This window comes from Peromyscus eremicus, chromosome 7 (genome assembly GCF_949786415.1).
Source record: "Peromyscus eremicus chromosome 7, PerEre_H2_v1, whole genome shotgun sequence".
Taxonomy (NCBI): domain Eukaryota; kingdom Metazoa; phylum Chordata; class Mammalia; order Rodentia; family Cricetidae; genus Peromyscus; species Peromyscus eremicus.
The window spans coordinates 69,475,568-69,503,557 of NC_081422.1; the positions used below are offsets into that span (position 1 = coordinate 69,475,568).

The following is a 27,990-nucleotide window of genomic DNA, read 5'->3' on the forward strand; positions in this document are numbered from 1 at the left end:
TTTCCGCACGTGAAAGAAAACATGTTGTTTTTCCCCACTCCATGTTTACTTGTTTAAACATGTAAACATGTTTACTCCCTCTTGTTTACTCCCTCCCCCTGCTTTAGACATCATAACTCATCATAGTCTCTATTCCGCCTTCATGTTGGGTGTTCACATTGCTTCGTGTGTTTGTGTGTTATACATTTATTTATGTTTAAATCTATATTCTGCATGTAAAAGAAAATATGCAGTGTTTGTCTTTCTGAGTCTGGTATAGTGGTTTTGACTTTTGCTTACAGATGCTTGTTGAAAAGCTTAGTTAAGAAGAGACATTATTTAGTCTTGTCTTTTATAGTTCCCAGTTGACAAATAAAGCATTTTTTAATTTTAGGATATAAAATTTTTTTGAGTAGAATAGTGATGTTACCAGAGAAATTGAGAGAGGGAAGTCTCTTTGAGCTCTTAGTCTTATTGAGAAAATAATTTAAAAACAAATTCAGATGCTTGAGGATAATTTTACTAAAGTTTGGAAGTAAAACAACAATAGAGGAAAGCTCACACTCCCAGCAGCCACCAGGAAGACGGAAAACAGAGAACAGTCAGGCCTTTTAAGCTAGGCTTGGAGATCAGACAAGGCCTAGAATATAAGGAAAAATATGCTTAGGGGTGCTGAGTCTCATCTGAGTTCAGAGGTACCCAGTTCTAGGTACTTGTACCCTAGAGCAAAGGATTGTCAAGGGACACATGGTTAGAAATAGAAACAGACAGCTCATTAAGAAAGGAAAAGTATCCAAAGAATGGAAGTGGGCTAATGAGCTAAGGAAAGAGCCCAACAAATACTGGGCCATGTGGCCCGGATCCATTATAGACTATTTACATAATACCACTTCCAATTTTGAATAGGCCGGGCTTCTTGTGAGCATGCTCTTTAGAAGAAGACCATTAAGGAAGGGCTTCCAGCCCTCTTTTGCAGACTGGCATTCCTCCTGTTAACCTGATGTTTCAGCCCAGACCCAGTTCTCCTGCCATAGTAAGAGCTAAAAATCAATCCGCCATAACCCAGCTGTAAACTGCCATCACACCACAGTTGAACATTCGTACAGAATTTTTGTTGGCACTTACATTGCTGTTCCTTTCTGATGGAAAGACCTGCTGTATACTTGCAGCACTAGCAGGTGCACATTCACACGTTGTAGGCGCATTGGGGAATGTAGATTATCATCAGAAAATAGCAGTATGTGGCTCCTGGTAACCCTTATCCTAAGACCTGCACACCTCATCCTAAGACCCAGGGTTTCAATGGCCCATGTGCTGGATGCCACATCATTAAAATTCAGGCAGGATCCAATCTTCTGTTGCCAAAGTCTGTTGTGGCTTTGAAATTATCTCATATACATCAAGAGGCATGAGTTGGGGTAGCCAAGAACCTTGACTTTGGGATTATGCCTGATTAAATATTTAATTTTAAATTATAACACTTGATATGTATAAACTTAAAATGTAATATTTGAGATGTATAGTAAGGCGATAACCACCCTCCTTTTAAATTACAAACAACAGTACTATTCCACACATTAATACTTATATAAGATTTTAAAAATAGTCAATAGTGAGAAGAAAGAATGAGTGAAATATAGATAGGTTAAGTACACACAGAAATATGTAAGAACACGGGGCTGGAGAAATGGCTCATAGGTTAAGAGAGGATCTGGGTTCAAATCCCAATACCTATATGGTCTCTAACAACTGTCTGTAACTCCAGTCCCAGGGAATTCAACACCTTTTCTGGCCTCTACATGCACAGCACACATGTGGTGCACAGACAGACATGCAGGTAAAACACCTATGTACATAAAATAAAATTAATCTTTAAAAAAAAAAGGAATTTGTAGGACTGTGAGCAAAGGTAACACAGATAGGAAACTGACCTTAGTCAGTATGTAGACCAGTGGCTAAGACTGCCTAATGAAGAATTTGGTAAAGCTTAATCTTCATCTTATCTATAGGTGTGGTAGTAAGTCTAGCAGTTCCCCAGTCTTCAGGAGTATAGAACATTGAGAATATTTGTTATATCAAATGAATCACAGTCAAAATAAGTATGCTAGGTATTAGCCATTCTGTACAAAGATGACCACAGTGTTTCTGCAGACCCACCTGCTTTTCTAGTTTCTGTGTGCTGAACCACCTGATCTCCTACCTAATCATGCTTGTGATCATTGGTATGTTTGTTCAGTGTCCTGTGTCCCTGCAGTAGTCATTGACCCCTTTAGGCTTCAGAACCCACCCCCCCCACACACACACACACTTAACCTTATTAACACTAATCTTTATTCACGTGAATATACTCCAAAATCTAAGAATCTGTTGATTGGATTTTAGTATTCAGCTTCATATGTACAGTAACTTTTGCAGCTATACTCTAGATGTGTGTGTGGAAAAAAAGACTAAGGAAATACTAAAAATTGACCTTACATTATAAATTATTTTTTACTTTATCAAATTATTGTTAATAGGAAAATATATATGTTACATAATACAAAGTATATAATATATAAATATATATAGAGAGACTATAGTACATTTGTATATTTATTACAGTTATATGAGATTATTATCTCTAAAGTATGGCAAAGATAAGATTATTATCACTTAGTCAAAATATTAGGAATACCATGAATCTGGAAGTTATTAGTAGAAAATAATGGTGAGCCTTGAAAAAAAATCATTTCAGCTTCCCCAGAATCACTGGTGTCTAGTGATTGTGGCCATCTCTCAAGCCGTTCACTAATTCAGAAAGCGTTGCTAAGCCAGGCACAGTGGTACAGGCCTCTCAGGAGGCTGAATCAGAAGACTCACAAGTTCAAGGCCTGTCTGATCTACAAAGCAGTTCAGAGCCAGACAGGACATCTAGTGAGACTATCTCAAAATAAAATTAAACTGGACTTGAGGTACAGTGCAGTGGTAGGCAACACTTGCCTGGCATGTCTGAGGCCTTGAGTTTAGTCTGTAATGCCAAAAACCCTAAAAACCTTGCTAGCTGGTATTTCATACTGAATATGACTAACATGTTTATACTTATTTATTTTTTATTTTTCAAGAGGAAAAGCCTCACTGTTTGCCCAGCTTGACTTCAAGTTTTAAGTCTCAAGCTCTCCTCCTACTTTGTATATATAGTATAAATCATAAGGTTTAATTATTTAAATCAGTATTAGAAAATGTGGGAATTTACTGAGACAGTTAAATATTAAACTTATATGTTGTAGTAGGTTTTCCTGGATTTTATATTAAAATGCCACAATTGAAAGCTCTTCTTATTTCAAAGGCAGAAGAGGAGAGAAACTACCATATCTTCTACCAGCTCTGTGCTTCAGCAAAGCTACCTGAGTTTAAAATGCTGCGATTAGGTATGGAAATGACACTACATTTATTGTATTAGTGTTCTTTTCTGTTAAATTTTGAGTTCTCAAGCTTGTCAAAAAATATCTTTCTTCACAATAAAATACTTACGAAAATAATGATTCCTGAAGGTGTGCAGCAGGCTTTAGAACGTCCCACGGGTGGGTGAGTGGCCCTATCAGGGAGGGACAGGATTGCCTGTGGCAGTCGGCTAAGGTAGGTGAGGAGTAGATGGGACTCAGCGTTTGAGCCTCTCTACTTTTATACATGTTTGAAAACTGCTTTGATGAAAGAGTTTGAGGAAACATATTCTAGCATTTTGTTTGGAATTAAACCCAAAGAAAAGTATAATTTATTTTGCCAATTAACATAAAATCTGCAAACATTTTAGTTTGGATCTTACATTAGGATGATTTTAACCTGGGCAGACTCCAAACCCTACGTCCCAGTGTGCTGTCACGGCCTCTAATTCAACACGTTTGTAAGGGTGGAAGTCCAAGCTTCTCCTCATGGACTAAAAACCTTTTACCTCCTCCACTGCAGGAAACGCAGACAGTTTTCATTACACAAAGCAAGGAGGCAGCCCTGTGATCGAAGGAGTGGATGATGCGAAGGAGATGTCTCACACCAGGCAGGCCTGCACTCTGCTGGGTAATGTCATTCGTTCCTGAACTCTCTAAGTGCTGGTCATTTGACTCGAGTAGCCTTTGTCTGGAGTATGGGCTTGGCTTTGTGTTAACTGGTAAACGGTGCTGGGAGAGTTCACATGTATGGAACACGTGCGGACAAATGGGCATGAGGTTTCTTAGGGTGGTTCCAGGACTAGATAGTGGTGACAGCTGCTCAACCTTGTAAATTTACGGAGGATCATTGAATTGCACTTCGAAAGCGTATTTCAGCACCAGGAGAGGTAAGATGAACTTTTAGCTCAAATTTTTACAAAAATCTAGGGTTTGAAACTAAATGAAGTGGGGTTTTTTTGTTTTTGTTTTTGTTTTTGTTTTTGTTTTTTTTTTTTAAAAACTCACATTTTGTGGGTTTTGTTGGTTGGTTGGTTGGGGACTTGCTTTTTGGATTCTTTTGTTTTTATTTGTTGGTAACTTTTGCTGATAGGTTTTCACCATGTAACCCAGCCTAGTCTAGGACTTCTGATCCATCTGCCTTGGCCTCTGGAGTACTGGGATGGAGGGCAATGTGTCACAATGCCCAGGGCAGGGTTTTGCTTTTGTTGTTTTTCTTATTATTTTCAGGATCTTTTGTAGCTAAGAAGCATAACTAAGTTGGCTTGGTGACATAACATGTGTATCTAGTGTTTTCTTTTTGTTGTTGTTGTTTCATAAAGGAGTTGTTAAATCTCTTATTGTTTGAGAATTTTATGCATGTACATAGCGTTATTCGTGTTTTTGAAACAGATGCCACTGTTCTCTCTGATTTGAAAGTGTTAAGTCCACAGATGAATCAGTTCATACTTAGAGTTATACAACTTTTAAAAGTGTCCCCCCCATCTTTTTATAAAATCTCAGAATAGAAGTAACTCAAATATTGTATTTTAGTATTTAGAGACATACCATCAAGCAAGAGAGCTTAGGTCCTGAACCACTGTAGGACTTGCTAAAAATGTAGACTTTCATACCGCCTCACAAAGATATGGCCTGCCAGTGATTTATGAACATATTAAGAGAACACTGCTCTCCTTAAAGAATTTAAAAAAGCTAGTACAGTGCTGGATGTGGTAGCATGTGCCTTTAATTCCAGCACTCGAGAGGCAGAGGCAAGAGAATCTGTGAGTTCAAGGCCAGCCTGGTCTACAGAGTGAGTTTCAGGATAGCTAGTGCTACACAGAGAAACCCTGTCTCAAGCGAAAAAGGAAAAAAGAAAGGAATGAAGGGAGGGAGGGAAGGAGAGAGGGAGGGAAGAAGGAAGGAAGGGAGAGAGGAAGGAAGGAAGGAAGGAAGGAAGGAAGGAAGGAAGGAAGGAAGGAAGGACCATTATGTAATATAGGAGATAGCAAAACTATTCACCATAAGGTAAATTCTCAATTGCCTTATAGAAAAATGTTTTGAAAATAATTTTACTACTTTTACTTATAGAATTAGGTTTAATATTCTGGAACTTATTTTCTTCACTGAGAAAATGAAACCAGATCTGTTAAAAGCCAGAAAGTATCCAACTTTTGTAGCTAGAGTTTTCCTGCCTGGCCCACAGTCAGGACAAATCTCTATCACCTGCCAGTCCCACAGCCACTCAGACCCAACCAAGTAAACACAGAGACTTATATTGCTTACAAACTGTATGGCCGTGGCAGGCTTCTTGCTAACTGTTCTTACAGCTTAAATTAATCCATTTCTATAAATCTATACTTTGCCACGTGGCTCGTGGCTTACCGGCATCTTCACATGCTGTTTCTCATCGTGGCAGCAGCTGGCAGTGTCTCTGACTCAGCCTTCCACTTCCCAGAATTATTCTTCTCCTTGTCCTGCCTATACTTCCTCCTGCCTGGCTACTGGCCAATCAGTGTTTTATTTACTAACCAGTCAGAGCAACACATTTGCCATACAGACCATCCCACAGCACTCCCCCCCCCTTTTTTTTTTCAAAAAGGAAGGTTTGAACCTTAACAAAGTAAAATTACATGTAATTTGGGAATTTGGGCGTAGCTTCTGTTACTACTTCCTGCTGGAGGGGGGCGCTGTATCTTATGGGGACACAAAGAAAATTTTAGGATTATGGAATAGTCCATGAGGCTGTATTGTCTGAGCCAGTTGCCTTCAAACCATTCTGGATGTTGGATCATCTGGGCCATGGTGTCATCAGAGACCTTTCAGGTGGTCTTGGCTGGTCAAACCTGATGTATCTTAATCTGGAACAAATCCATAGCCTCTTGCTTTCTGTGGAAACAAAAGCAGAGCCTCCTTTCCAAAGCAACACATCCTTACATCCAAATTTTGAAGTCAAGGTATCTTTAAAATATACATATTGGTTTAACTCAACATCTTTTACGATCAAATGTTTTTCTGCAGTTAAAAATCCCAAAGACAACACAATCCAGATTCTCTGTGTAATATTCATCTTTACGTGGCTTATTTTTTATATTAAGTTTACTGTCTCTTTAAAGACTTTATTTTTTAAAACTATGTATTTGTTTATATAACTGTATATATCACCTTTTTTTGGTCTCTTTTAAGCCTACGTATCTTTTACACACATTGTAAACTATTACATCTGAATCTGTCTTATTGTGAATCTATTATTGCTTTAAACTACAGCATTTGTAAGACTGAACCTGCGCTATGGCTGCTGGCTCCGCCCACCTCAGCTTCCCAACATGGCGGTGGTATGTTTACCACCAGCTCTGGGAGCTATCGTGGGTCTATGCTTTTATCCAAGCAGCGTGTAGCCCAGAAACCTCTTTTTTTGTTTTGTACTAGCAAAGTCTAAATCCACCATGCAGCTTAATGTGCCACTTGCAGAGGCCTCATTCCTGCCATACTGCAGATTGTAGCTGGAGTTTTCCTGCCTGGCCCACAGTCAGGACAAATCTCTCTCACCCGCCAGTCCCACAGCCACTCAGACCCAACCAAATAAACACAGAGACTTATATTGCTTACAAACTGTATGGCCGTGGCAGGCTTCTTGCTAACTGTTCTTATATCTTAAATTAATCCATTTCTATAAATCTATACCTTGCCACATGGCTCGTGGCTTACCGGGATCTTCACATGTGGCTTGTCATGGTGGCGGCTGGCAGTGTCTCCCTCACCCAGCTTCCTGTTCTCTCAATTCTCCTGTTAGTCCCGCCTATACTTCCTGCCTGGCCACTGACCAATCAGTGATTTATTTATTGACCAATCAACAACACATTTGACATACAGACCATCCCACAGCACTTCCCCTTTTCTTTTCTTAAAAAGGAAGGTTTTAACCTTTACACATCTCCAAAGTCAGCTTGGTATATTTGGGAATTTGGACGTAGCTTCTCTTACTACTTCCTGCTGGAGGGGGGCGATGTATCTTATGGGGACATAAAGAGTATTTTAGGATTATGGAGTAGTCCATGAGGGTGTATCGTCTGAGCCAATTGCCTTGAAACGGTTCTGGATGTTGGATCATCTGGGCCTTGGTGTCATCGGAGACCTTTCAGGGGGTCTTGGCTGGTCAAACCTGATGTATCTTAATCTGGAACAAATCCATAGCCTCTGGCTTTCTGTGGAAACAAAAGCAGAGCCTCCTTTCCAAAGCAACACATCTTTACATCCAAATTTTGAAGTCAAGGTACCTTTAAAATATACATTTTGGCATAACTCAACAGCTTTTGTAATCAAATGTTTTTCTTCAGTTACGAATATCAAAGAGAACATAATCCAGATTTTCTGTGTGGTAGCCATCTTTACTTGGCTTATTTTTTTTATATTAGCTTGAGCCTATTCCTTTTAAACTGCAGCCTTCTAAGCCTGAAATGGCACAGTGGCTGCTGGCTCCGCCCACTTCAGCTTCCCAACATGGCCATGGTACTTTACCACCGGCTCTGGGAACTATCGTGGGTCTATGCTTTTATCCAAGCAGCGTGTAGCCCAGAAACCTCTTTTTTTGTTTTGTACTAGCAAAGGCTAAATCCACCACACAGCTTAATGTGCCACTTGCAGAGGCCTCATTCCCGCCATACTGCAGGTCGAGCGCACACGCTAGGAACCCGCCATAGTAGCTCAAACACGCAGGCTGCCGCTAGTTTGAAAGAGACAACTAGGAGCTGTTTTTAGCTCCGTTTTAGAATCTTTTTACTCAGGTTTTAGGTGGAAACTCTTGCCAACACGTTGGACGCCATTTGTAGCTGGAGTTTTCCTGCCTGGCCCACAGTCAGGACAAATCTCTCTCACCCGCCAGTCCCACAGCCACTCAGACCCAACCAAGTAAACACAGAGACTTATATTGGTTACAAACTGTATGGCCATGGCAGGCTTCTTGCTAACTGTTCTTATATCTTAAATTAATCCATTTCTATAAATCTATACCTTGCCACATGGCTCGTGGCTTACCGGGATCTTCACATGCGGCTTGTCATTGTGGCGGCTGGCAGTGTCTCCCTCACCCAGCTTCCTGTTCTCTCAATTCTCCTCTCTGTTAGTCCCACCTATACTTCCTGCCTGGCCATTGACCAATCAGTGATTTATTTATTGACCAATCAACAACACATTTGACATACAGACCATCCCACAGCAGATCGTTCGCGCACACTAGGAACCCACAAGTAGCTCAAACCGGCAGCTGCTGCTCATTTGAGAGAGACAATTAGGAAGCTGTTTTTAGCTCCGTTTTAGAATCTTTTCTCAGGTTTTAGGTGGAAACTCTTGCCAACATGTTACTTATAGAATTATGTTTAATATTCTGGAACTTATTTTCTTCACTGAGAAAATGAAACCAGATCTGTTAAAAGCTAGAAAGTATCCAACTTTCTAACCTCACCATATCATTTAGGTCCTGTTCTATTCTGTGTTTGGACTTTCACTTATTAGCTTGGAATATAAAACCATCTGAATGCTTCTGATCTTGGGATCTCTTTGATTTCTAATTAATCTATACTTAGAAGTAATTCAATAATCCAACTTAAATCAGCCTTATTGGGCTGCAATATCTATTTGGGGTAGGGATAGATAGTAGCAATAATATTAATAAAATACCTATATATCTAGGATGTGACAGTGATCACTTTTTAAATACCTAATGTGTCCCAGGTGTACTCTGGGTACTATCTCATTTAATGTTTCAAACACTCTTTGAAGAATTATCTCCTTATCTCAAATGAGAAAGCCAAAGCATAGATGGATGAAGTTACCTGTCTGTGGAGGTAGCAGGTTGGTAGCAGTGGCAGGACATGAAACCAGATCAGGTACACTCTACAACCCACAATGTGAAACTGCCTAGTGTGTATTGTCAACAAAGATAAAAGTATTGTTATATGTGACTATGTATATAATATGCACATCTGGCAATTTTCAAGAATTAATACTAGACTTAAAAATTGTCTTATAATTACTTTGTTGCTAGTCTGACATAAATTGCTTGTTTATTTGCTATATTCCAGGAATTAGTGAATCTTACCAAATGGGAATTTTTAGAATACTTGCTGGCATCCTTCACTTAGGCAATGTTGGATTTGCATCTCGAGATTCAGACAGCTGCACAATACCTGTAAGTTCACAACGAGCTAATGTGAGGGTGGACTGTCTGTTATCTTTGTTTTACTGCTGGGGATAGAACCTAGGGCTTCGCACATGTGAGGCAAGGACTGTGTTTGTGACATGTGGTTCTGGGGGTCAAATTTGCACTTTACCTGCTGAGCCATCTCCCTAGACCTACAGTAGGTTTAAGTTTTTCATTTATTTATTCATCATTTTACTCTGTATGTTTGTGCACATGCATAAGCACACAGGTATACAACAAACCTGTGTGTGTGCAGAGGCCAGAAGGGGGCATTGGCTAGCTCAGAGCGAGAGTTACATGATTGGCTTGCTATTTGAGTGCTGGGACCCAGACTCCAGTCCTGATAATTGTGTAGCAAGTGCTTTTAACAGCTGACCTATCTCTCCAGCCCCAGTGTGTGCGTGCGCGGTGTGCGTGTGTGTGTATGTGTGTGTGTGTGTGTTGGCATGTATGTGCCACACACATGTGGAATCCAAAGAACAACTTTTGGGAGTTGGTTCTCCCCTTTCACCCCACTGAGACAAGGTCTCCCTTGTTGCTGCCTGCTCCTGGCACTCTAGACTGGGAGCCTTTGGCCAGTTCTCCTGTCTTTGCTTTTCCATTCCATCATGGAGTGCTGGGATTGCAGATGATGGCCACCCATCCAGCTTTTTCCCTGGGTCCCAGCGATTGAACTTAGGTCATCAGACTGAATCATCTCCATAGCCCTACTATTTTTTTTAAAGGAGAAAATGGTGGTTCTGATTTAAACCCTTAATTTCTTTTAAGGAAATATTAGCCTTTTTTTTTTTTTTTTTTTTTTTTTTAAGATAGAGTCTTGCTTGATGGCCCAGGTTGGTCTCAAACTTGTGACAATCCTCTTGCCTCAGCCTGCTGAGTGCTGGGATTACAGGTCTGACTAATCATGCCTAGCACCAGTTGTTTATTTTTTTTCCAAAAGCAGCTTTATTGAGGTATAATCTATTTACTACCAATAATGCATGGTTGTGAGTATGCTTATAGATATATGCAACCATCACCACAGTGGGTTTAAAATACTTTTAAAACGAAGCCTGGACCCCTTACCTGTTGCCAACTTGTGCCCCCAACTCCTCGACTCAAACTATCATGTGTTGTTGCCTCTATAGAGTTACCCATTCTGGACACTAATGTAAATTGAATATGTGGTCTTTCAAAGTCTATCCATGCTGTAGGACATATCACTCCTTAAAGATCAGTATTGTTGTTAGTCAAGACACTGATTTGTATCTGAAATGATTACTGTCAGGGAAGGGCTGCTTGACTGGGAAGGGTCCAGGGACGAGGGCATCAGGAAACTCAGGTTTTAATGGCAGTGCTGATATAAACTACCATGTGATTGTCGTCAAGGTTATTGTTCTTTTGGATCTCATTTCCTCATTTTTCAATGAGAAATAAATGTATACCCTGCCCATTCCCCAAGAATGTTGTCAAATGTAATTTGATGCATATGGAAGACAGGGGAAAATAAAACACACTGATGTGGATTAAACAAGACAAGTATTTATCAAACATCCATTCATATAAGGTCCACAGAAAACATGTAAGGCATTATTCAGGGATATGTCGATCATTAAAGAATTCTAATCCAAAAAGTCCCTCAAGTGACATCAGACTGTCTAGTTCAAACCTTCAGTGGCCTGAGGATAAAGGTCAACCATGGTCTTTGTAGCTTCATTTTACGTATTTCCTGCTGTACTTAGCTTCAGCCCCTTCTCTTGCTGGTTTCCCTCCTATTACAGAATTGCTTTTCTCTCATGTTCCCCCCAACTTAGACAACGTTCCTCCTCTTCTTGTCCAAGAAGTACCTGCTGTTCTTTCATATTCTAATCTATGGTCTAAGGTAATTGTCTCCTGCCTTGCTGGACAGAGTGAACTCCTCATGTGGACTCTCAGCACAGTGTCTGCCTCTTTGTGGTGTTTCACATTTCAAGAAGCAATCAGTCATATCTACTTCCTCTGAAGACTGCAAGCATTTGTTGGGAAGGGGCTGTCCTCGTTACTTTTCTGTTGCTGTGATAAGACACCATGAACATGGCAACTGTAGAAGAAGTCATTTATTTGAGGCTTACAGTTTCAGAGAGTGAGTCCATGACTGTCACAGCAAGGAACGTGGCAGCAGGCAGACAGGCATGGCACTAAGGCTGTAGCTGAAAGCTTACATCTTGACCCACAAGCACAAGGTAGAGACAGACACACTGGGAGTGGCGTGGGCTTTTGAAATCTCAAAACCTGCTCCCAGTGATACACCTCCTTCAAGAAGGCCACATCTCCTAATCCTTCCCAAATAGTCCCAGCAACTGGTGTCCAAGTACTGAATGAAATACATGAGCTACTGGGGGGCATTCTCATTCAGACCATCACAGGGCCATGCCTGTTCTTGTTTACTGACACGGATTTGTTGACCAGCTGACAGATTTCTGACTGAGTGATTGAGTATGTCCTAAGAGAGATACAGACAAATCTATGAAGCACCAAGAAAGTTACTTTGTTTCAAATGAGTCCTACAAGAGATTGCAAAGTGACATTCAGATGCTGGGTTATGGATGCTTCTGATTATCTCACTGATGAGGTGTGAGTGATGTTGATGTCTATATGACAGAGATATTGCGAATTTTCTTACTTCCTTTTGCAGGACTTACTCTTTAACTGATCTGGCCATAGGCAATAACACGTTCTTTTTTGGCAGCCCAAGCACGAGCCACTTATCATCTTCTGTGACCTCATGGGTGTGGATTATGAAGAGATGTGTCACTGGCTCTGCCACCGAAAGCTGGCTACTGCCACAGAGACATACATCAAGCCCATCTCTAAGCTGCAGGCCACAAATGCCCGAGATGCTTTAGCAAAGCACATCTATGCCAAACTCTTTAACTGGATTGTAGACCATGTCAATCAGGCTCTCCATTCTGCTGTCAAGCAGCATTCTTTCATTGGCGTGCTGGATATTTACGGGTAAGTGCATTTGGCTTCCTGCCCTACCCTGCTGGAAAACAGTTGTTTGTTGGGAGTGTTTTTTGTAACTTGGAGCACTATTTAATTTTGTTTTGTAGTGGAGAAGAAAGGAAATCCTACTTATGACCATTTAGAAGTGTCTTTGATGATAGAGATATAATGATGCTTTAAAAAAAATAAATACTGCTTAAACAAAAATTATCTCAACTCCAGATCCTACTTACTAAGCCAATAGGTAGAATTAATTGGTTTCAGACTCTCACATGATAAATGATTGAATTTCTAAAAAGTATAATTTCTAGTTGCCTTATCTGGTTACTGGCAGCTAGTTTTCCACTCTCTGGTTCAGTTTTTCAGAAGAGCCTATAACATTACTATTTCTGTCCCCCTTCTCTGTATGTAATGTTGATAGTATACATTGAGAGGAACTGTGGCCTTAGCTTAGTTCTGTTGTTTTGTACTGAAGGGTGAATGAACCTCAAAAACCCAAAAACCCAAACTGTACATCTGTAGGCAGGGCCGTACAGAGGGAATCTTTGTCTCAGCTGATGCTCATCATGTTCTGTCTTTCCAACAAACCTTTATCTGATACATAAATAAAATGTGATAGTGTTAAGGAACTTCCCATTTTTTTCTTCCAAGTATGCATATTTTAAATATTTTTTTAAAGCTATTTATTCTTTTTCTTTTCTTCCTACCTTACTTTTTTGGTGTTACAGATTTGAAACATTTGAGATAAATAGTTTTGAACAGTTCTGCATAAATTATGCAAATGAAAAACTACAGCAACAATTCAACATGGTAAGAATTTTCTTTCTTGAATAAAATTCTGCTTATAAACTTTTGAATTTTTAGTCTTTGTTAGAAGCGTGGTCTGTGAAATAAACTCCTGAACTATAATTATCATGTGGATTTAGAATAGTGAAGCCGCCAGGGAACTGAGCATTACAAATTGATGGATCATTAAAAAACGTTTGTCAGCTATCCCTTATCGAGGATGATGAACATTTGGGACAGCTCATTTGAATGAGAGAGGCAAGAAGTGGGGCAGGCGCTACCACCGAGTCCTTCTGCTCGCTGTTTGGAAGCCAGCAGTCTGTGGGGTTGTAACCACCTTCACCACCGTTTACTGGGGTAGCAAGAGGTCAGAATTTCCCAAATCCTTCTCAGTGGGTAAATTCTTCGCAGAGGCAATGGCACTGGGCATATTTTGGAAGTGGCCCACGTTGACTTTGAGCTAACCTCCTTCCTCTGCATTCCAAGTACTGGATTACAGACTTGCCACTGCCATACCATTCAGTTCAAACAATGGTTTTTGTTTTTGCCTGAAATTAATGATAAATTTCCTCAAAATAATCTGTATATAAATTGTCATAATAGTGAAAAACAGTAAGATGTGCTGAAAAACATCTTTTTTATTTTCAGAGAGAACAAAAATGATTGCATTAGATAAAACTAGACATAGCATAGTTCATTTTTAGGTTTTGTTGAGTCCTTTAAAGAAGAGAAAAGTTTCAACTGTGATAGAATACTATGCTATGTTTAAATGCTACTTGTTTTCAAACTTTATTTTCTGGGATATGAAATCTTTTTACATATATATATGTATTCAGCAATATGTATATATGTATATATTGTTGAATAAAGACCATAAAATGGAGAAAACAAAGACAAAATAAAGTTTCAAATTGAGGAGTCAAAAAAAGCTGATAAGCATATTATTTTAAAATACATACTTTTAAAATATATTCTCTTAAAATAAATACTAAAAAAAGTAGCAAAGAAAAATTAAAAATATTTACATAGAAACAGATTGGGGTTATGTACATTTGGGACCAAAGTTTTAAGCTTCTAGGATATTTGACATCAAATATTATAAGTACTTTGATAAACAAAGCATCTTTATTTAGCAAGTAAAGCTGTTTGATACAGTGAAATAATGTAGACGTGAACTTTAAAACCTTAAGGTTTTCCATAGTAACGGAACCGGTTTTTCACCAGTTATGGACAGTTATGAGCCACCTGTGAGTACAGGGAACCAAACCTAGGTCCTCTGCAAGAGCAACAAGTGCTTTTAAATGCCGAGCTGTCTCTCCAGCCCCTCTAAATTTGTTAATTAGAATTATATGGATGATCTTTTTGACCAAGGATTATTACTGTAAATGAGCTAAGATAATATTTTTATAAGTATAAAATATAGTGGGAAGGTATCAAGGGCAGAGAGAGAGAGAGAGAGAGAGAGAGAGAGAGAGAGAGAGAGTGTTAGTTTCAAAAATCTCTGTGTCACCTTTGAGTTCTAAACCTTGGGGTTCTAGAAGATAGGTATTGTTAGTAGCCACAAAAAGCTACTTTTTCTAGAAAAAAAAAAAGAGCAATTAAGAGTGAGCCAAAGGATCCAGAAGAAATAAGAAAAATTGAAAAGGCAGTAGTGGTCATTAGCATCCGTAGAGACTAGAGGCCGTGTTGTCAGCCAGCTTGGCTGAAGCAGCAGGCCAAAGCGCAGACAGTGGTTTGATTGCTCTGCCCACCTGGACCGGTTTAGCGTCTGTTCATATTCAGAACTTGATGGCAAGCTCTTCCCCAGGGAAGCCTGCCCAAACTAGATGAGGACGTTTGTTTTCTCCTTTGTAATGTCATTAGCATTTGTAATTTTATTCTTTGTGACTATTTGATGTATCCCAGTTCTCTCCCAATTCACAAGTGTAGCTTCCATGTCTGTGTTGTTGACCACAAGCAGTGGCTGCCATGGAGTATAGACTCAGTACATAAGCTGATTAAAGAGTGAATGGAGGCCGGGCGGTGGTGGCGCACGCCTTTAATCCCAGCACTCGGGAGGCAGAGCCAGGCGGATCTCTGTGAGTTCGAGGCCAGCCTGGCCTCCAAACCGAGTTCCAGGAAAGGCGCAAAGCTACACAGAAAAACCCTGTCTCAAAAAACCAAAAAAACAACAACAACAACCAAAAAAAAAAAAAAAAAAAAAAAAAAAGAGTGAATGGAGATAAGAAGTAGTGGTGTGCATGGTACCTGGAGCCTTTAGCAGAGGTATCAGTGGGTTGGTAGTGCTTGTAGCTGCTTGCAGTATTCAGTGTACATTCCAGAAACATGAGACTCCTTATCTGAGAAGAATAAACAAGGCAGATATACAAGGACAACTGTCATTTAATTCTGAGGCAACTGTACTTCTGAACACAGCAACTTGGAAAAATCAGTTTTTTACATTGAAATCACTGCCTAGCTGTTAAGTAATCTGGAAGGCATTCATTCTGCATAGCTGATCAATGCCAACTGAGGCATTCTTGTGTCTCATGTTAAGAGTTCTGTACAATAAGTTCAGGAAAAAACTTGACACAGTTTTGGAAATGTACATTTAAAAAGTCACGTGGGGCCGGGCAGTGGTGGTGCACGCCTTTAATCCCAGCACTCGGGAGGCAGAGCCAGGCGGATCTCTGTGAGTTCGAGGCCAGCCTGGGCTACCAAGTGAGTTCCAGGAAAGGCGCAAAGCTACACAGAAAAACCCTGTCTCGAAAAACCAAAAAAAAAAAAAAAAAGTCACGTGGACTGTTGCATTTATCTGCTATTCAAATCATTTATAGGCCTGGTGTGGTGATGAATGCCTGTAATCCCAGAAGTTGGGAGGCTGAGATAGAGTACAAATTCAAAGCTGGCCTGGGCTACGTAGAGAGCCTTGGGCTAACCTGGTCTACACTGAGACCCTGCCCCAAACATAACAAAAATTAACAGAACACTTACATGCTTAGATATATTTGTTCATGATGAATACTTAGAGCTGAGGTTTTCTGTACATGATTTCAGCCACACTTCTCCATGCTGCTGTCGTTGCTGGAGGCCATGAACTGTCTTGTCATGTTGGTATCCTCCGTATTCCACAGACATGTGCTTCTTGATTACATTCTTCATGATATGATCTGATAATGACTGCCATTCTCTCTCTGTTTCAGCATGTCTTCAAATTGGAACAAGAGGAATATATGAAGGAACAAATTCCATGGACACTCATAGATTTCTATGATAATCAGCCTTGTATCAATCTTATAGAATCTAAAATGGGCATTCTAGATTTGCTGGATGAGGAGTGTAAGGTGATTATGATTTTCTGGAGTACTTTAGCCTGTCAAGATAGATGCATCACAGCTACACAAGTGGGTGCAAGCAGAGACTCTTCAGTATAAGAGACATCATTGTGACAAGCCGGGTTCGCTCTTTCATTTTGAAGAGACACTAGACCCCAAGGGGCCTTTTTTTTTTATCTTTAATGTTTTTTGTTCAGCAATAGGATGTATTGAAAGAAATACAAGAAATTGCACAAAAATTATTTTGAATTATAGTTCTAAATAGCTGTAAGTTTTGAGTATTGACTAGTTGTTCTTTGCTACTGACATAAATAATAGTCTTTAACTTTAACATTTATAGATTCAGCATGTTAGAAAATCATTGGATCCTTCACTTTGTTACTGAAGGACCTTAGGCAAATCTATCTTTTTTCTTAATTTTCTTTCAGTTTATCTACAAGAAATCACAGCCTACTATATGTTGGCCCTCATAAGGCGCCATACTTAGTGTGTTAAAATATATGTGGGACTGCTGAGATGGCTCAGTGGATAAAAATGCTTGCCATACAGATATGACCACCTGAGTTCCATCCCCAGATCCAACAGTGAAAGGGCATGTACTTGTCCTCAAATACACACAATAACAATAAATTAAAAATTGTGTGTTTTACAAAAGAATGTATGTGATAGATAAGTACTCATCTGTACTTGAGATTAAAAATATGAAAGCAAAGCAAAAATGGTATCCTGAGGTTACTTTAAATTTGATACCTTTATTTTGTTGAGACTAAGTTAATATTACATGTTACATTTGATGAAGGGTAAAAATTCATACAGATATTTTAGAGGAAAGCAGAATCATAAACATGCATGCCTTTTGACCTGGGAGTTTAACCTATAAGTATACTTGCAAATATATTGAAGGGATGTATGTACTTAAGGGAATATGACAGTTGTCATAACAAAAAGTTAATAACATCCTAGACCATAAGTAAGAGGAGAAAATGCAAGGAGTGTATATATATGTGTGTGTGTGTGTGTGTGTATATATACATATACATATGCATATGTATATATATATATATATATATTGAATGAGCCCATTCAAGCACATGTCTTAAAAATAGGAAAAAAAAAATAAAGTTTCTAGAAATGGCAAGAGGAGACTATCAGTTCATACCTTTCTGTATTAAATTAATATTTCACTGTGTATAAATGTTACCTCCATTTAACAAAAAATTAAAAGTATGCCTAATAGTTGTATTTCATCTTTAACTTATAAAGCCTTTATTGCACTAAAAAATTAAATATTGATTTGATAACTCCTGGTATAGGCAAATGATCACTGAAATGTGCTGGGTCACCCCCAGGAAGGCCTCAACTATGTACTTCATTGGTGGTTCATTTGTGCTGATGAGAAGGAAGGATGAATTCTTAGTTGAACATAGGAACTGGTCTCTTGTTGCTGATATTCCAGAAGACCCTTAGTGCTCAGTCATTTCTCTTTTTTCTCCCCAAGATGCCTAAAGGCACAGATGATACCTGGGCTCAAAAACTGTACAACACACATTTGAACAAATGTGCCCTCTTTGAGAAGCCCCGTATGTCAAACAAAGCCTTCATCATCAAACATTTTGCTGACAAAGTAAGGAAACTTTTTGTCTTTTACCTTTTTAACACTTTATATTGAGTTATAATAAAAATCAGTATTCAAGTATTGTCTTTCTTTGCAATGTTGCTTTCTTTAAGGTCATTTCAGGAAAAGCAATCTTCAGTGCTGGTTTCTTGGTTTTCTCTTACTTTAACTGCAGTTGGATTATATATTAAATAAATACGGGTCAAAGTCTTTTGTCTAATATGTGATCCAAGAACTGAAAACCACAAGTGTTTTCATAACTCATTTAGCAGCGAAACCTGATCTGTAACTTGAACTAGCATGAGATATATTTATAATTTTTAAGCCCAATTAAGGTGGTTACTTACTTACATGTTTAAGTATGGAAATGTTAATGTTTATGTAATATATGGTATAGATGACTATAAAACTTTTCTGGTAGCATTTAAAATGGTATATATATATATATATATATATATATATATATATACACACACACATATATACTGCATCTCTAAATGCATGAAAAATTATAAAATTCTAAAGATCTCACAGGCTTCAGAATAGAGACTGGATTTTTGTCACCTTCTGTAAAAGCATGGTATTATGTTTTTCACAAGTTCTATAGTTCACTTAGCAAGTCAGGGATCCGGTGACTAGTTTACATTTCAAAGAAGTTGTAGGATAGGCTGTGTTGTGAGATTTCTGGAGGCCTCTTTATGAATGGTCTTCTGATTGTCTAGTTTTAGCTTGAAACCTTTGTAGAACTAAGGTGACCTAAGGAGTACAGGATGTAGAGCCCCTTGAGTGGCAAATGGCTGACATTGTAGGGTTTTAGAAGCAAAGGAATTAATTCTCAAGTAGTCCCATTTTACCAAATTATACAATATTTGACCATCTTCTCTCTGTCCATGATCAGCTCCTCACCTCTTCCCATATTCTCTCTACTTAATCTTTTCTCAGAGTAGTGGTCCTCAATCTTCCTAATGCTGTGACCCTTTAATACAGTTCCTCATGCTGTGGTGACCTCTAACCATAGAATTATTTTGTTACTACTTCATAACTATAATTTTGTTACTGTTATCAATTGTATTATATCTCTTTTCCAGTGGTCTCAGGTGACCCCTGTGGAAGGGTACATTGACTCCCAAAGGGGTCCTGACGCACAGGAGGAACACTTCTGCTTGATGCAGATGCTGGACTAGCTTAGAAGATATGCTGGGTCAGCCTGGCAGGGGCTCTCTTTAACCTGGGAGAGGGCAGCTTGCAAGCCTGCTTGCCCATGAATTGATTGATCATTTTTGAACACAGTTTATCAGCAGTCACTGCCACACTTATCTAGGAAATTGGTAATTGTAGACTTTTACTAGGTTACATATTTCTCTTTTATTTTACTATTTTATTAGTTTTTTTTAAGTTAACATGTAAGGTAATGGATTTTTGTATTTTGAGACAAGGTCTATGTAGCTAAGGCTGGTCTTAAACTTACTGTGTAGCTGAGGCCAACCTTGAATTCCTAATATTCCTGCTTCTACCTCATACATAGTTGCTAAAATTCTTGGTGTGTGCCATGGATTTCATTTGATCCTTCTTTCTTACATACTTTGTTCTTGTTTATCCCCTCCTCCAGTCCTTTCCACTGTTCCCTGCCCTTCTCCTGGGTTCATACTCCATATCCCACGGCCACAGTTCTGCCTTCATGTCACATCTATTCCATAGCTTTTCTTTCTTCCCAGTTGAGAGCTCTTTTTTCCTCTTATGTTCCCTTCTCTAGTTTCATGACCTATGTTCATATCTGCATAGAAACACACACACACACACACACACACACACACACACACACACACACGCACTGAAATCTAGGATCTACAGATGAGGGAAGACATGAAGTATTTGTCTTTCTGGGTTTGGCTTATTTCACTTAACATAATGATTTCCAGTTGTATCAGTTTTCCTACAGATGTCATGATTTCATGACATTTTATTTTTTACTGTGGCTGGATAAAATTTCATTGTATATATAAGTACCACATTTTCTTTATGTATTCATCTGTTGATGGACATTGAGACTGGTTTCACTTCTTAGTTGTTATGACTAGTACAGCAATAAGCATGGATGTGCTGGTAGCTCTATGGTAGGACTTAGAGGCCTTTGTGTGTATCTTCTCAGGTTTACTATAGTGAATTACCACACATCCTCCTGGAAATGGTACTGACCTCTTAGAAAAGACTGATATACCATTTGCTGAGAGCTAGCCATAGAGCCTGGGCAAAGAAATATGCTTTGTTGATGATGACAGCATCTATTCAAAAGTGTTGTCAGTTAAGGAGATATTTTTTCATGTGATTTCAGGTGGAGTACCAGTGTGAAGGCTTTCTTGAAAAGAATAAAGACACCGTTTTTGAAGAACAAATTAAAGTCCTTAAGTCAAGCAAGGTAACCATGAATAGACGTACTCTTATCAGGATATGTTCTCTAAAATGTGAATTGCTTTAGCATTAGTCTTTTAATACTAATAATGATTTTTCTAACATGATTTTTTATCAAAAGTTTTAAATTTATCAAATATATAGTACTTGCTTAATGTATGTCTGGTCCTGTGCAGAGTACCTTTCAAATGTTGACATATCTGATTCTTACAGTGATGTGGTATTACATTACTCTCATCTACAGATGAGGAGCTGAGGTGTAGGGACTTAGGACTGGTGAGTTCCCAAGTTGGGTTAAACTCAAGCTGTCTTGTTTAGAACCTGCTCCTAACCACTCCGCCATGTGGTCTTCCAGCTCTAAATCCTGGTCTCCACAGTGGCTCTACCCTCCCTGTGCCTTTGTGAGAAACGCAGACAAGAGGGTTTTTCTGCTCCATCGTTTTGAAGGGATTTGTTAGAAACATGGCCCATTGCACTCCATCTAAGTGGAGAGTGACTCTAAGTCATCATGGGTGTGATTTCAGATGTGACCCAAAGTGTTTGAATTATTTTTTCAGAAGAACAAATACTATAACCACTGCTTTCACTAGGAGAAAGAATATTCCAGATGGCAAAGAAGTATGACTAGTTAAGTTGGTCTGTACCACCACCTGTTGGCCTTTATCTGGAAAGGATGGGAGAGGGGCACACAGTCAGCCTAAGGGAGCAAACCAAGAAGTCAGTTACTTGATGCTGCAAGTAATCACTTAAAAAGTAAAAACATTCACGTGAACCTTATATATCACTGATTGGCACCCTTGTTTTTCTGGCTTATTTCAAGAGAATCCTCTTAACATCTGTGATATAGTATATAGATGAGAGGATTCTCATTTTTAAAATAACAACTTTTTATATTTAATTATGTTAATAATATAAAGATTACATGAAGGCCAAATCCTAGTTTTAACCCTCAGAGATGAGTCAAATGTTTATAGAAAAATCAGTTTTTTTAACCTTAACAAGCATTGAGTGTTAGTACTTTTTTAACATAGAGGATTGATGTGCAAGGCAAACTTTTTTTACAGTGACAATCATAAAGTGGGATTCACAGGTCTTTATCACTTTAATCTATCATGTAAGCATGATGTTCTGTTGTTAATACTTTGTCAAAATAATTTAGCTCAAAGCACAGGTTCTCATTCTAGACATACCATAATCAGCTCTGTCTTTATTCTTAATTTCCTGTTCGACTACTGGGTCCTTAATCATAAGGAGGCAGTGTATTTGAAGAGTCATTGGGAAAGCCAGTCTGTGAACTATTGTTGCAGTTGAAGTAGGGATAGTTTTTTATTTGCATAAGTTCAAAGGCCATTCTTGTTCCCAGTCTTTGCAGCAGTTCAACCAAGAGACCTGAACTTTATCATCTCTCTGAACCTGGTATGAAACAGGTGTAATGCAGTACTAGTTTGTTCTTTTGAAAGGACCAGTTTGCTGATATTTATGCTTTGTGTTTTGAACTGAAGCTTTGGTGATAATAACAACATAAAATCCATTTGTGTCTGTTTTAGGTTTGTTTTGCTTAAAATGTGAGTTGGAGATAGCCAGGTAGAAATGTCATATGGGGAGTGAGATAGCCAGGTAGAAATGTCATATGGGAAGTGAGATAGCCAGGTAGAAATGTCATATGGGGAGTGAGATAGCCAGGTAGAAATGTCATATGGGAAGTGAGATAGCCAGGTAGAAATGTCATATGGAAAGTGAGGAATAAAGGCAAGTCAGAGGGAAAGGCAGAGCAGTGGTAGAAATGCTGTGGGCTTCAGAACTCGGTGCCTTTTAAAGCATGAGACTGAGAAAGGATGTAGATTAAAAACTACGAAAGCTGAAGCCAGATATTCCAATTAACAGAGGCAGCCGGCAGAGGCACCAGAACAAGATCCAAGAAAAACAGCCTATGAAGAATACATTATAGAACAGTTCCTGGTGCAGTATTTCAAAGTATATGCTCCGCGTGCACCAGCATGCACACAGGGACACACATGCCCAAGTGTATGAGTATGTGTGCGGAGGCAGGAGGACAGTCTCAGGCTGTCCTTAGGAACACTGTCTACTTCTTTTGAGACACAGTCTTTCATTGATTGGGAGCTCAGCAGTAAACAGAGTGAGTGACCAGTGAACCCCAGGGACCCTCCTGTCTTCTCTTCGCTATTAGGACTACAGGCATGTGCCACCTTGCCCAACTTTTTATGTGGCCAGTGGAGCTCAAACTCACCAAGACAAACACTTTACCAATTGAGTCGTCCCCCAGCTTTGTTTGATTTTACTATTGTGTGCTTATTAAGACAGGATGTTGTTTAGTCCAGGCTGGCCTCAAACTATGTAGATGGGCAGCTGAGGCTGACTTTGAGCTCTGAACCGCCTCCATTTACCTCCTAATTTCTAAGACTATAGACACATGTGCCACCACACCAGATTTCTTAACCAGGTTTTGCTCTATAGTCCAGGTCATCACGAAACTCACAATCTTTTTGCCTTCTCAAGTACTGGGGTTGTGAGTGTGTCACACCATGCCTGGCAGCGCACTTTCTTCAAAAGGGAAAGTTATACAGGGAATTCTAGTTTAGAATTTCTATTAGAAGTAGTCCTACCCTCAAGTGTGTGTGTGTGTGTGTGTGTGTGTGTGTGTGTGTGTGTGTGTGTATTCTGAACTCTGATAACTAATCTGTTACCTGGTGGATAGTGTAGATGCCAAGTTAAATTGTAGCACCCACTGGTTAACATGGCATAGTAGCCTAGTTCTATGAAACCTTTCACAGGGAAGAGATATAAATGAAGTATGGCAGCTACTAATGTGGAGCCAGCAATTTATTGGGAATGATAGCAGAGCTAAGAACTTGTAGTACATGGCTATCACAGAATCATCTCACTTTTTTTTTCTTTTTCTTTTTTCTGAGACAAGATTTCTCTGTATAGCCCTGGCTATCTTGGAACTCACTCTGTAGACCAAGCTGGCCCCGAACTCACTGAGATCCACCTGTCTCTGCCTCTTAAGTGCTGGGATTAAAGGCGTGTGCTGCTGCTGCTGCTGCTGCTGCCGCCGCCGCCGCCGCCGCCGCCGCCGCCGCCGCCGCCGCCGCCACCACCACCACCACCACCCAGCTGAGTTTTTATACAGAGCTTCTAGGAACTAATTTTTCTTCTTTGTAATGTGGGTTTAGTTTTGTCTTACAAGATAATGTTAAAACAGTTCTTTACTTCTGTATAGCCAACCATGCTAGACTACATTAATTATTCTGTAAAACAGGGAGTATTTGCATTTGTTTAATAGGTTGACATTATTAGGTTAGACTTATCATGGATAACTTCTTTAACTACCCTGATGGTTTTTCTGAGTGTTTACTTTTGTGTGTGTGTGTATGTGTGTGTGTGTGTGTGTGTGTGTGTGTGTGTGTGTGTGTGTTGCTGAGGATTTAGTCTGTGACCTTACACTTGCCAAAGAAGCACTCTGCTACTAAACGGTATCCCCCAGCCCCAAACATTTATAGAATATGAAATCACATGACTTTATTTTTATGACTTTGTTTTTCTCATAGGAAATTTTTTTTCCTAAATTGTAACATAAATCTTAAAGGATCTTATTAATAAAAAACACGGGAGCCAGGTATTGGGGTGAATGCTGAAATATCAGAGAAGCAGAACAAGTCACAGCTAACCTCACCTTGCCAACTCCTCAGCTGATTCTGGAAGCCTCTGTGTCCTCATCTGAATGGGTCTCAGCTGAACTGCTGCTCAAAAGGCTAAAAGCTTAACCAGGCTAGTTCCTGGTCCTCACACCTTATATACCTTTCTGCTTCCTGCCATCACTTCCTGAGATTAAAGGTGTGAGTCACCATGCCTGGCTGTTTCCAGTGTGGCTTTGAACTCACAGAGATCCAGATGGATCTCTGCCTCTGGAATGCTAGGGTTAAAGGCATCTGCTACCACTGCCTAACCTCTATTTTAATATTATGGCTGTTCTGTTCTCTGACCCCCAGATAAGTTTATTGGGGTGCACAATATATCACTACACTAAATAATCTGAGATTAGTAAATAATTGGTGTTTACAAGTGTGACTTGACTTGCACAAATGATTACTTTTATTTATATGGAATATAACAGTGTTAGAAAGGTGTGTCCATATAGCAAGATGTTGCTGCAGACTAGTTTTAGGTCTTCTTTGTTTCAGAAATTTTCATCCAACTACATTGTTTAGTATCCACTCACTTATATAGTGAGTGCCTTTAATCTCAGCACTTGAGAGGCAGAGGAAGGCAGATTTCTGAGTTTGAGATCAGCCTGATCTACAGAGCTAGTTCCTGTGGTGACATAGTGAGACCCCATCTCAAAAAACATATAGTTATGGTAATTGCACTAAAGTTTTAAATTTCTTGAAGCCAAATATAAATATACACAGGATAATAGCTGGGTTTTCTCCTTTTTTATATAATCCAAATTATTTCCTTAAAATTATTAATTCATCATTAACTTTTATATTTCAATATTGAAAGCTTGTTCATAGTTCCTTCCTGCTGAGATTCTCAGGTGTTTTGAGTTAGTACTTACAGCTTCAGACACATGCAGACCTGGACTAGTCCTTTGCTTCTGCTACATAAAACCTCTTGTAGACCTGAGATAATAAACTCAGTCTCTTGATAAATACTTTTCTCATAAAATAATTATAGTTCAAAACCAGTTGTATGTTTAACTGACATTTTCTTTGGATTAGTTAGATCTTCAGGTCTGTATTTAGTACTTTGTTTCACCCCAAATATTGTTGTAGAATTATTTTATTTTTCCACCATATATTTGTGACATTTATATGTCCTTTCTCTGATATTTTTTGGCTCCTAAAACAGGACTTATTTCTGTGGGTCTTACTATAGCTATCTACAAGAATAAGTGTTTATCGTCTGTAATGGGGCTTCTACAAAGGCTTATTTTCCATTTGGGGTTTAGGGTATGCGTTTTTGTTGTTTTGATTTAGTTTTTTGAGATAGTGTCTCATTTGGCCTTGAAGTCACTTCTTAGCTGAGTCTGGCCTGGAACTCATGTTCTTTCTCTCTTTGTCTCCCAAATGCTGGGATTTTAGCTGTGTTGCCTCCACACTTGGTTCTAGAATAGTTTTCTTTACTATTTCGGACTTACAGTTTAAGATGCTACCAGAACTATTTCAAGATGACGAGAAGGCCATCAGTCCCACCTCCGCCACCTCTTCAGGGCGCACGCCTCTCACTCGAGTTCCTGTAAAGCCCACCAAGGGCCGACCTGGCCAGATGGCCAAAGAGCACAAGAAGACAGTGGGACACCAGGTGAGTTCAGGAGCTGCCATTGCCAGACTTCTTCCCTTCAGCTTCAGCAAAGGGCCGACGTGGGTCCACAGCTCCAGTCTTGACCCGTGTCCTCAGTGATGCTTCCTTTCTGTCTGTCCTTCAGTCTGTTCTCGGCTCATTTCTTATATAATAGTAAGAAATCTGCAGCTTATCTTTGTATTATATAGCAGAGTTCATGCCTTATATGATTAAATGGCCCTAGTAGCAAAATTATAAGTCACATATAACGGAGTTCACAGCAGGAAGCTACAGAGAAAGGGGTAGAAGAAAGGTACATGCATATTTAGCAGAACGAACATGTAGAGTTTAGGCAAATGTAAACAAAAGCCTTAGAACTCTTGTTTAGTAACTGTGCCCCCCCCCCCATGAAGATGGCTTTAAATTCGTTGTTTAAAAAAATCACCTCCACTTTTAAATTGTCTTTGGCCTCCAACAAACTTGATTTTTTTAACCCTTTCTCATGCAGTTTCGGAACTCTCTTCACCTGCTTATGGAAACCCTTAATGCCACGACTCCTCACTACGTACGCTGCATTAAGCCTAATGATTTCAAGTTTCCATTCACGTAAGTCAAACCAAAATGAGGAGAAAGACTTCTACGGAAAATCTTCGTGTCTTGTAGAGGGAATCAAATACTTGATACAATTTTTAGGTTTTGTTTCCTTTTGGGAACATGAAAGCAAATTAGCAGTTAACTCTCTAAGGATTTCAAATTTTGAGGCCAACCAGTTATTTCTGATTCTGTTTTGACTTTATCTCTGTTGGAGATCTTTCTAGGCTTTTTGTTAATTTGGACATTAAAAACAGAGCTAGCTGAGCTAAGGCTTTTTTGGCCAAGGCTTACCCACTGCTTTTTTTTTTTTAATCTGTTGGAGCCAGAGAATGTATCAAAAATCTCATCCTACTTCACATACCAAGTCAGAGGTGAAAGTGAATCTTTCTGGAGATGATTTCAAAAATATAGATATTTCTCTAACTTTAATAATATTTTCGGTTGTGAGCCTAGCCTTTAACGGCTGAGCCATCATAGCCAGGCGGTGGTGGTGCGCACCTTTAATCCCAGCACTCGGGAGGCAGAGGCAGGCAGATCTGTATGAGTTCGAGGCCTGCCTGGTCTACAGAATGAGTTCCAGGAAAGGTGCAAAGCTACACAGAGAAACCCTGTTTCGGAAAAAAAAAGAAAAAAAAAGGAATAATATATATTCTTGTGATGGTTTTCAGGAAGATAAGTAGAGAGATAAGTAGTGGGAATTGGCACATGCTGGACTAGTTAGCTTTCCCTCTTTCCCTGTGTGTGTGTGTGTGGGGGGGGGGACGGGGGGCGGGTACTGAGGCTAACAGGATGGGGTCTCATGCTGTAACTGCTATTTCATCTCCACTCTTACTAGCACTGATTGTTCCTAGATGAGTATTTAATCTACATATTGACTGAGTGGCTGCAGAGTATCTGATGATATAGATGCTCCATAATCTATGTAAATCATTTAGGTTGTTACAGCAGCCCTTTTTTAGAAAATATGGTTTAATAAAGTACAGTTACATCATTTTGCTCCCTTCAGTCCCTCCCAGTTACCCTTCCTTAAACCCCTCTTATTTCTCATAACAGTTTCTGTCAAGTATATTTTGCCAAAGGTTTCTGTACCTCCTTAGGATACACAGTTCTAGAAGAATCTAGGGGCCAAAGATCAACTGTATGATTTGATCACTATACATATGTATTGAAATGTATTTTACCCCATAAATAACCACAAATATCGTGCCAAATAAGAATTTTTGAATACATTTTGTTAAAGACCAACCATGAGGCTATTCAGATAGCTCAGCTGTTAAGAGCACTGCCCTTCCAAGGTACCTACGTTTGACTCCCAGCACCCACATGACAGTTCACAACCATCTGTCACTCCAATTTTAAGTCATTTGACACCCTCTTCTAGACTCTGAGCACCAGATACTCAAGGGTTATACAGATATACATTCAGGC

The 27,990-nt window shown here is 39.3% G+C and overlaps 1 protein-coding gene across 1 annotated transcript in view; it reads left to right on the forward strand.

The window, feature by feature from the left end:
- Myo5a (myosin VA) overlaps positions 1 to 27,990 on the forward strand; it is a 113,652-nt gene that overhangs the window by 27,068 nt on the left and 58,594 nt on the right. Inside the window, exons 7-16 of the mRNA XM_059269055.1 lie at positions 3,305 to 3,386; positions 3,922 to 4,029; positions 9,458 to 9,564; positions 12,284 to 12,549; positions 13,269 to 13,350; positions 16,509 to 16,649; positions 18,139 to 18,264; positions 20,588 to 20,671; positions 25,828 to 25,989; positions 26,477 to 26,574. Coding sequence (XP_059125038.1) covers positions 3,305 to 3,386; positions 3,922 to 4,029; positions 9,458 to 9,564; positions 12,284 to 12,549; positions 13,269 to 13,350; positions 16,509 to 16,649; positions 18,139 to 18,264; positions 20,588 to 20,671; positions 25,828 to 25,989; positions 26,477 to 26,574 — 1,256 coding nt within the window. The remainder of the gene's footprint in view (positions 1 to 3,304; positions 3,387 to 3,921; positions 4,030 to 9,457; positions 9,565 to 12,283; positions 12,550 to 13,268; positions 13,351 to 16,508; positions 16,650 to 18,138; positions 18,265 to 20,587; positions 20,672 to 25,827; positions 25,990 to 26,476; positions 26,575 to 27,990) is intronic.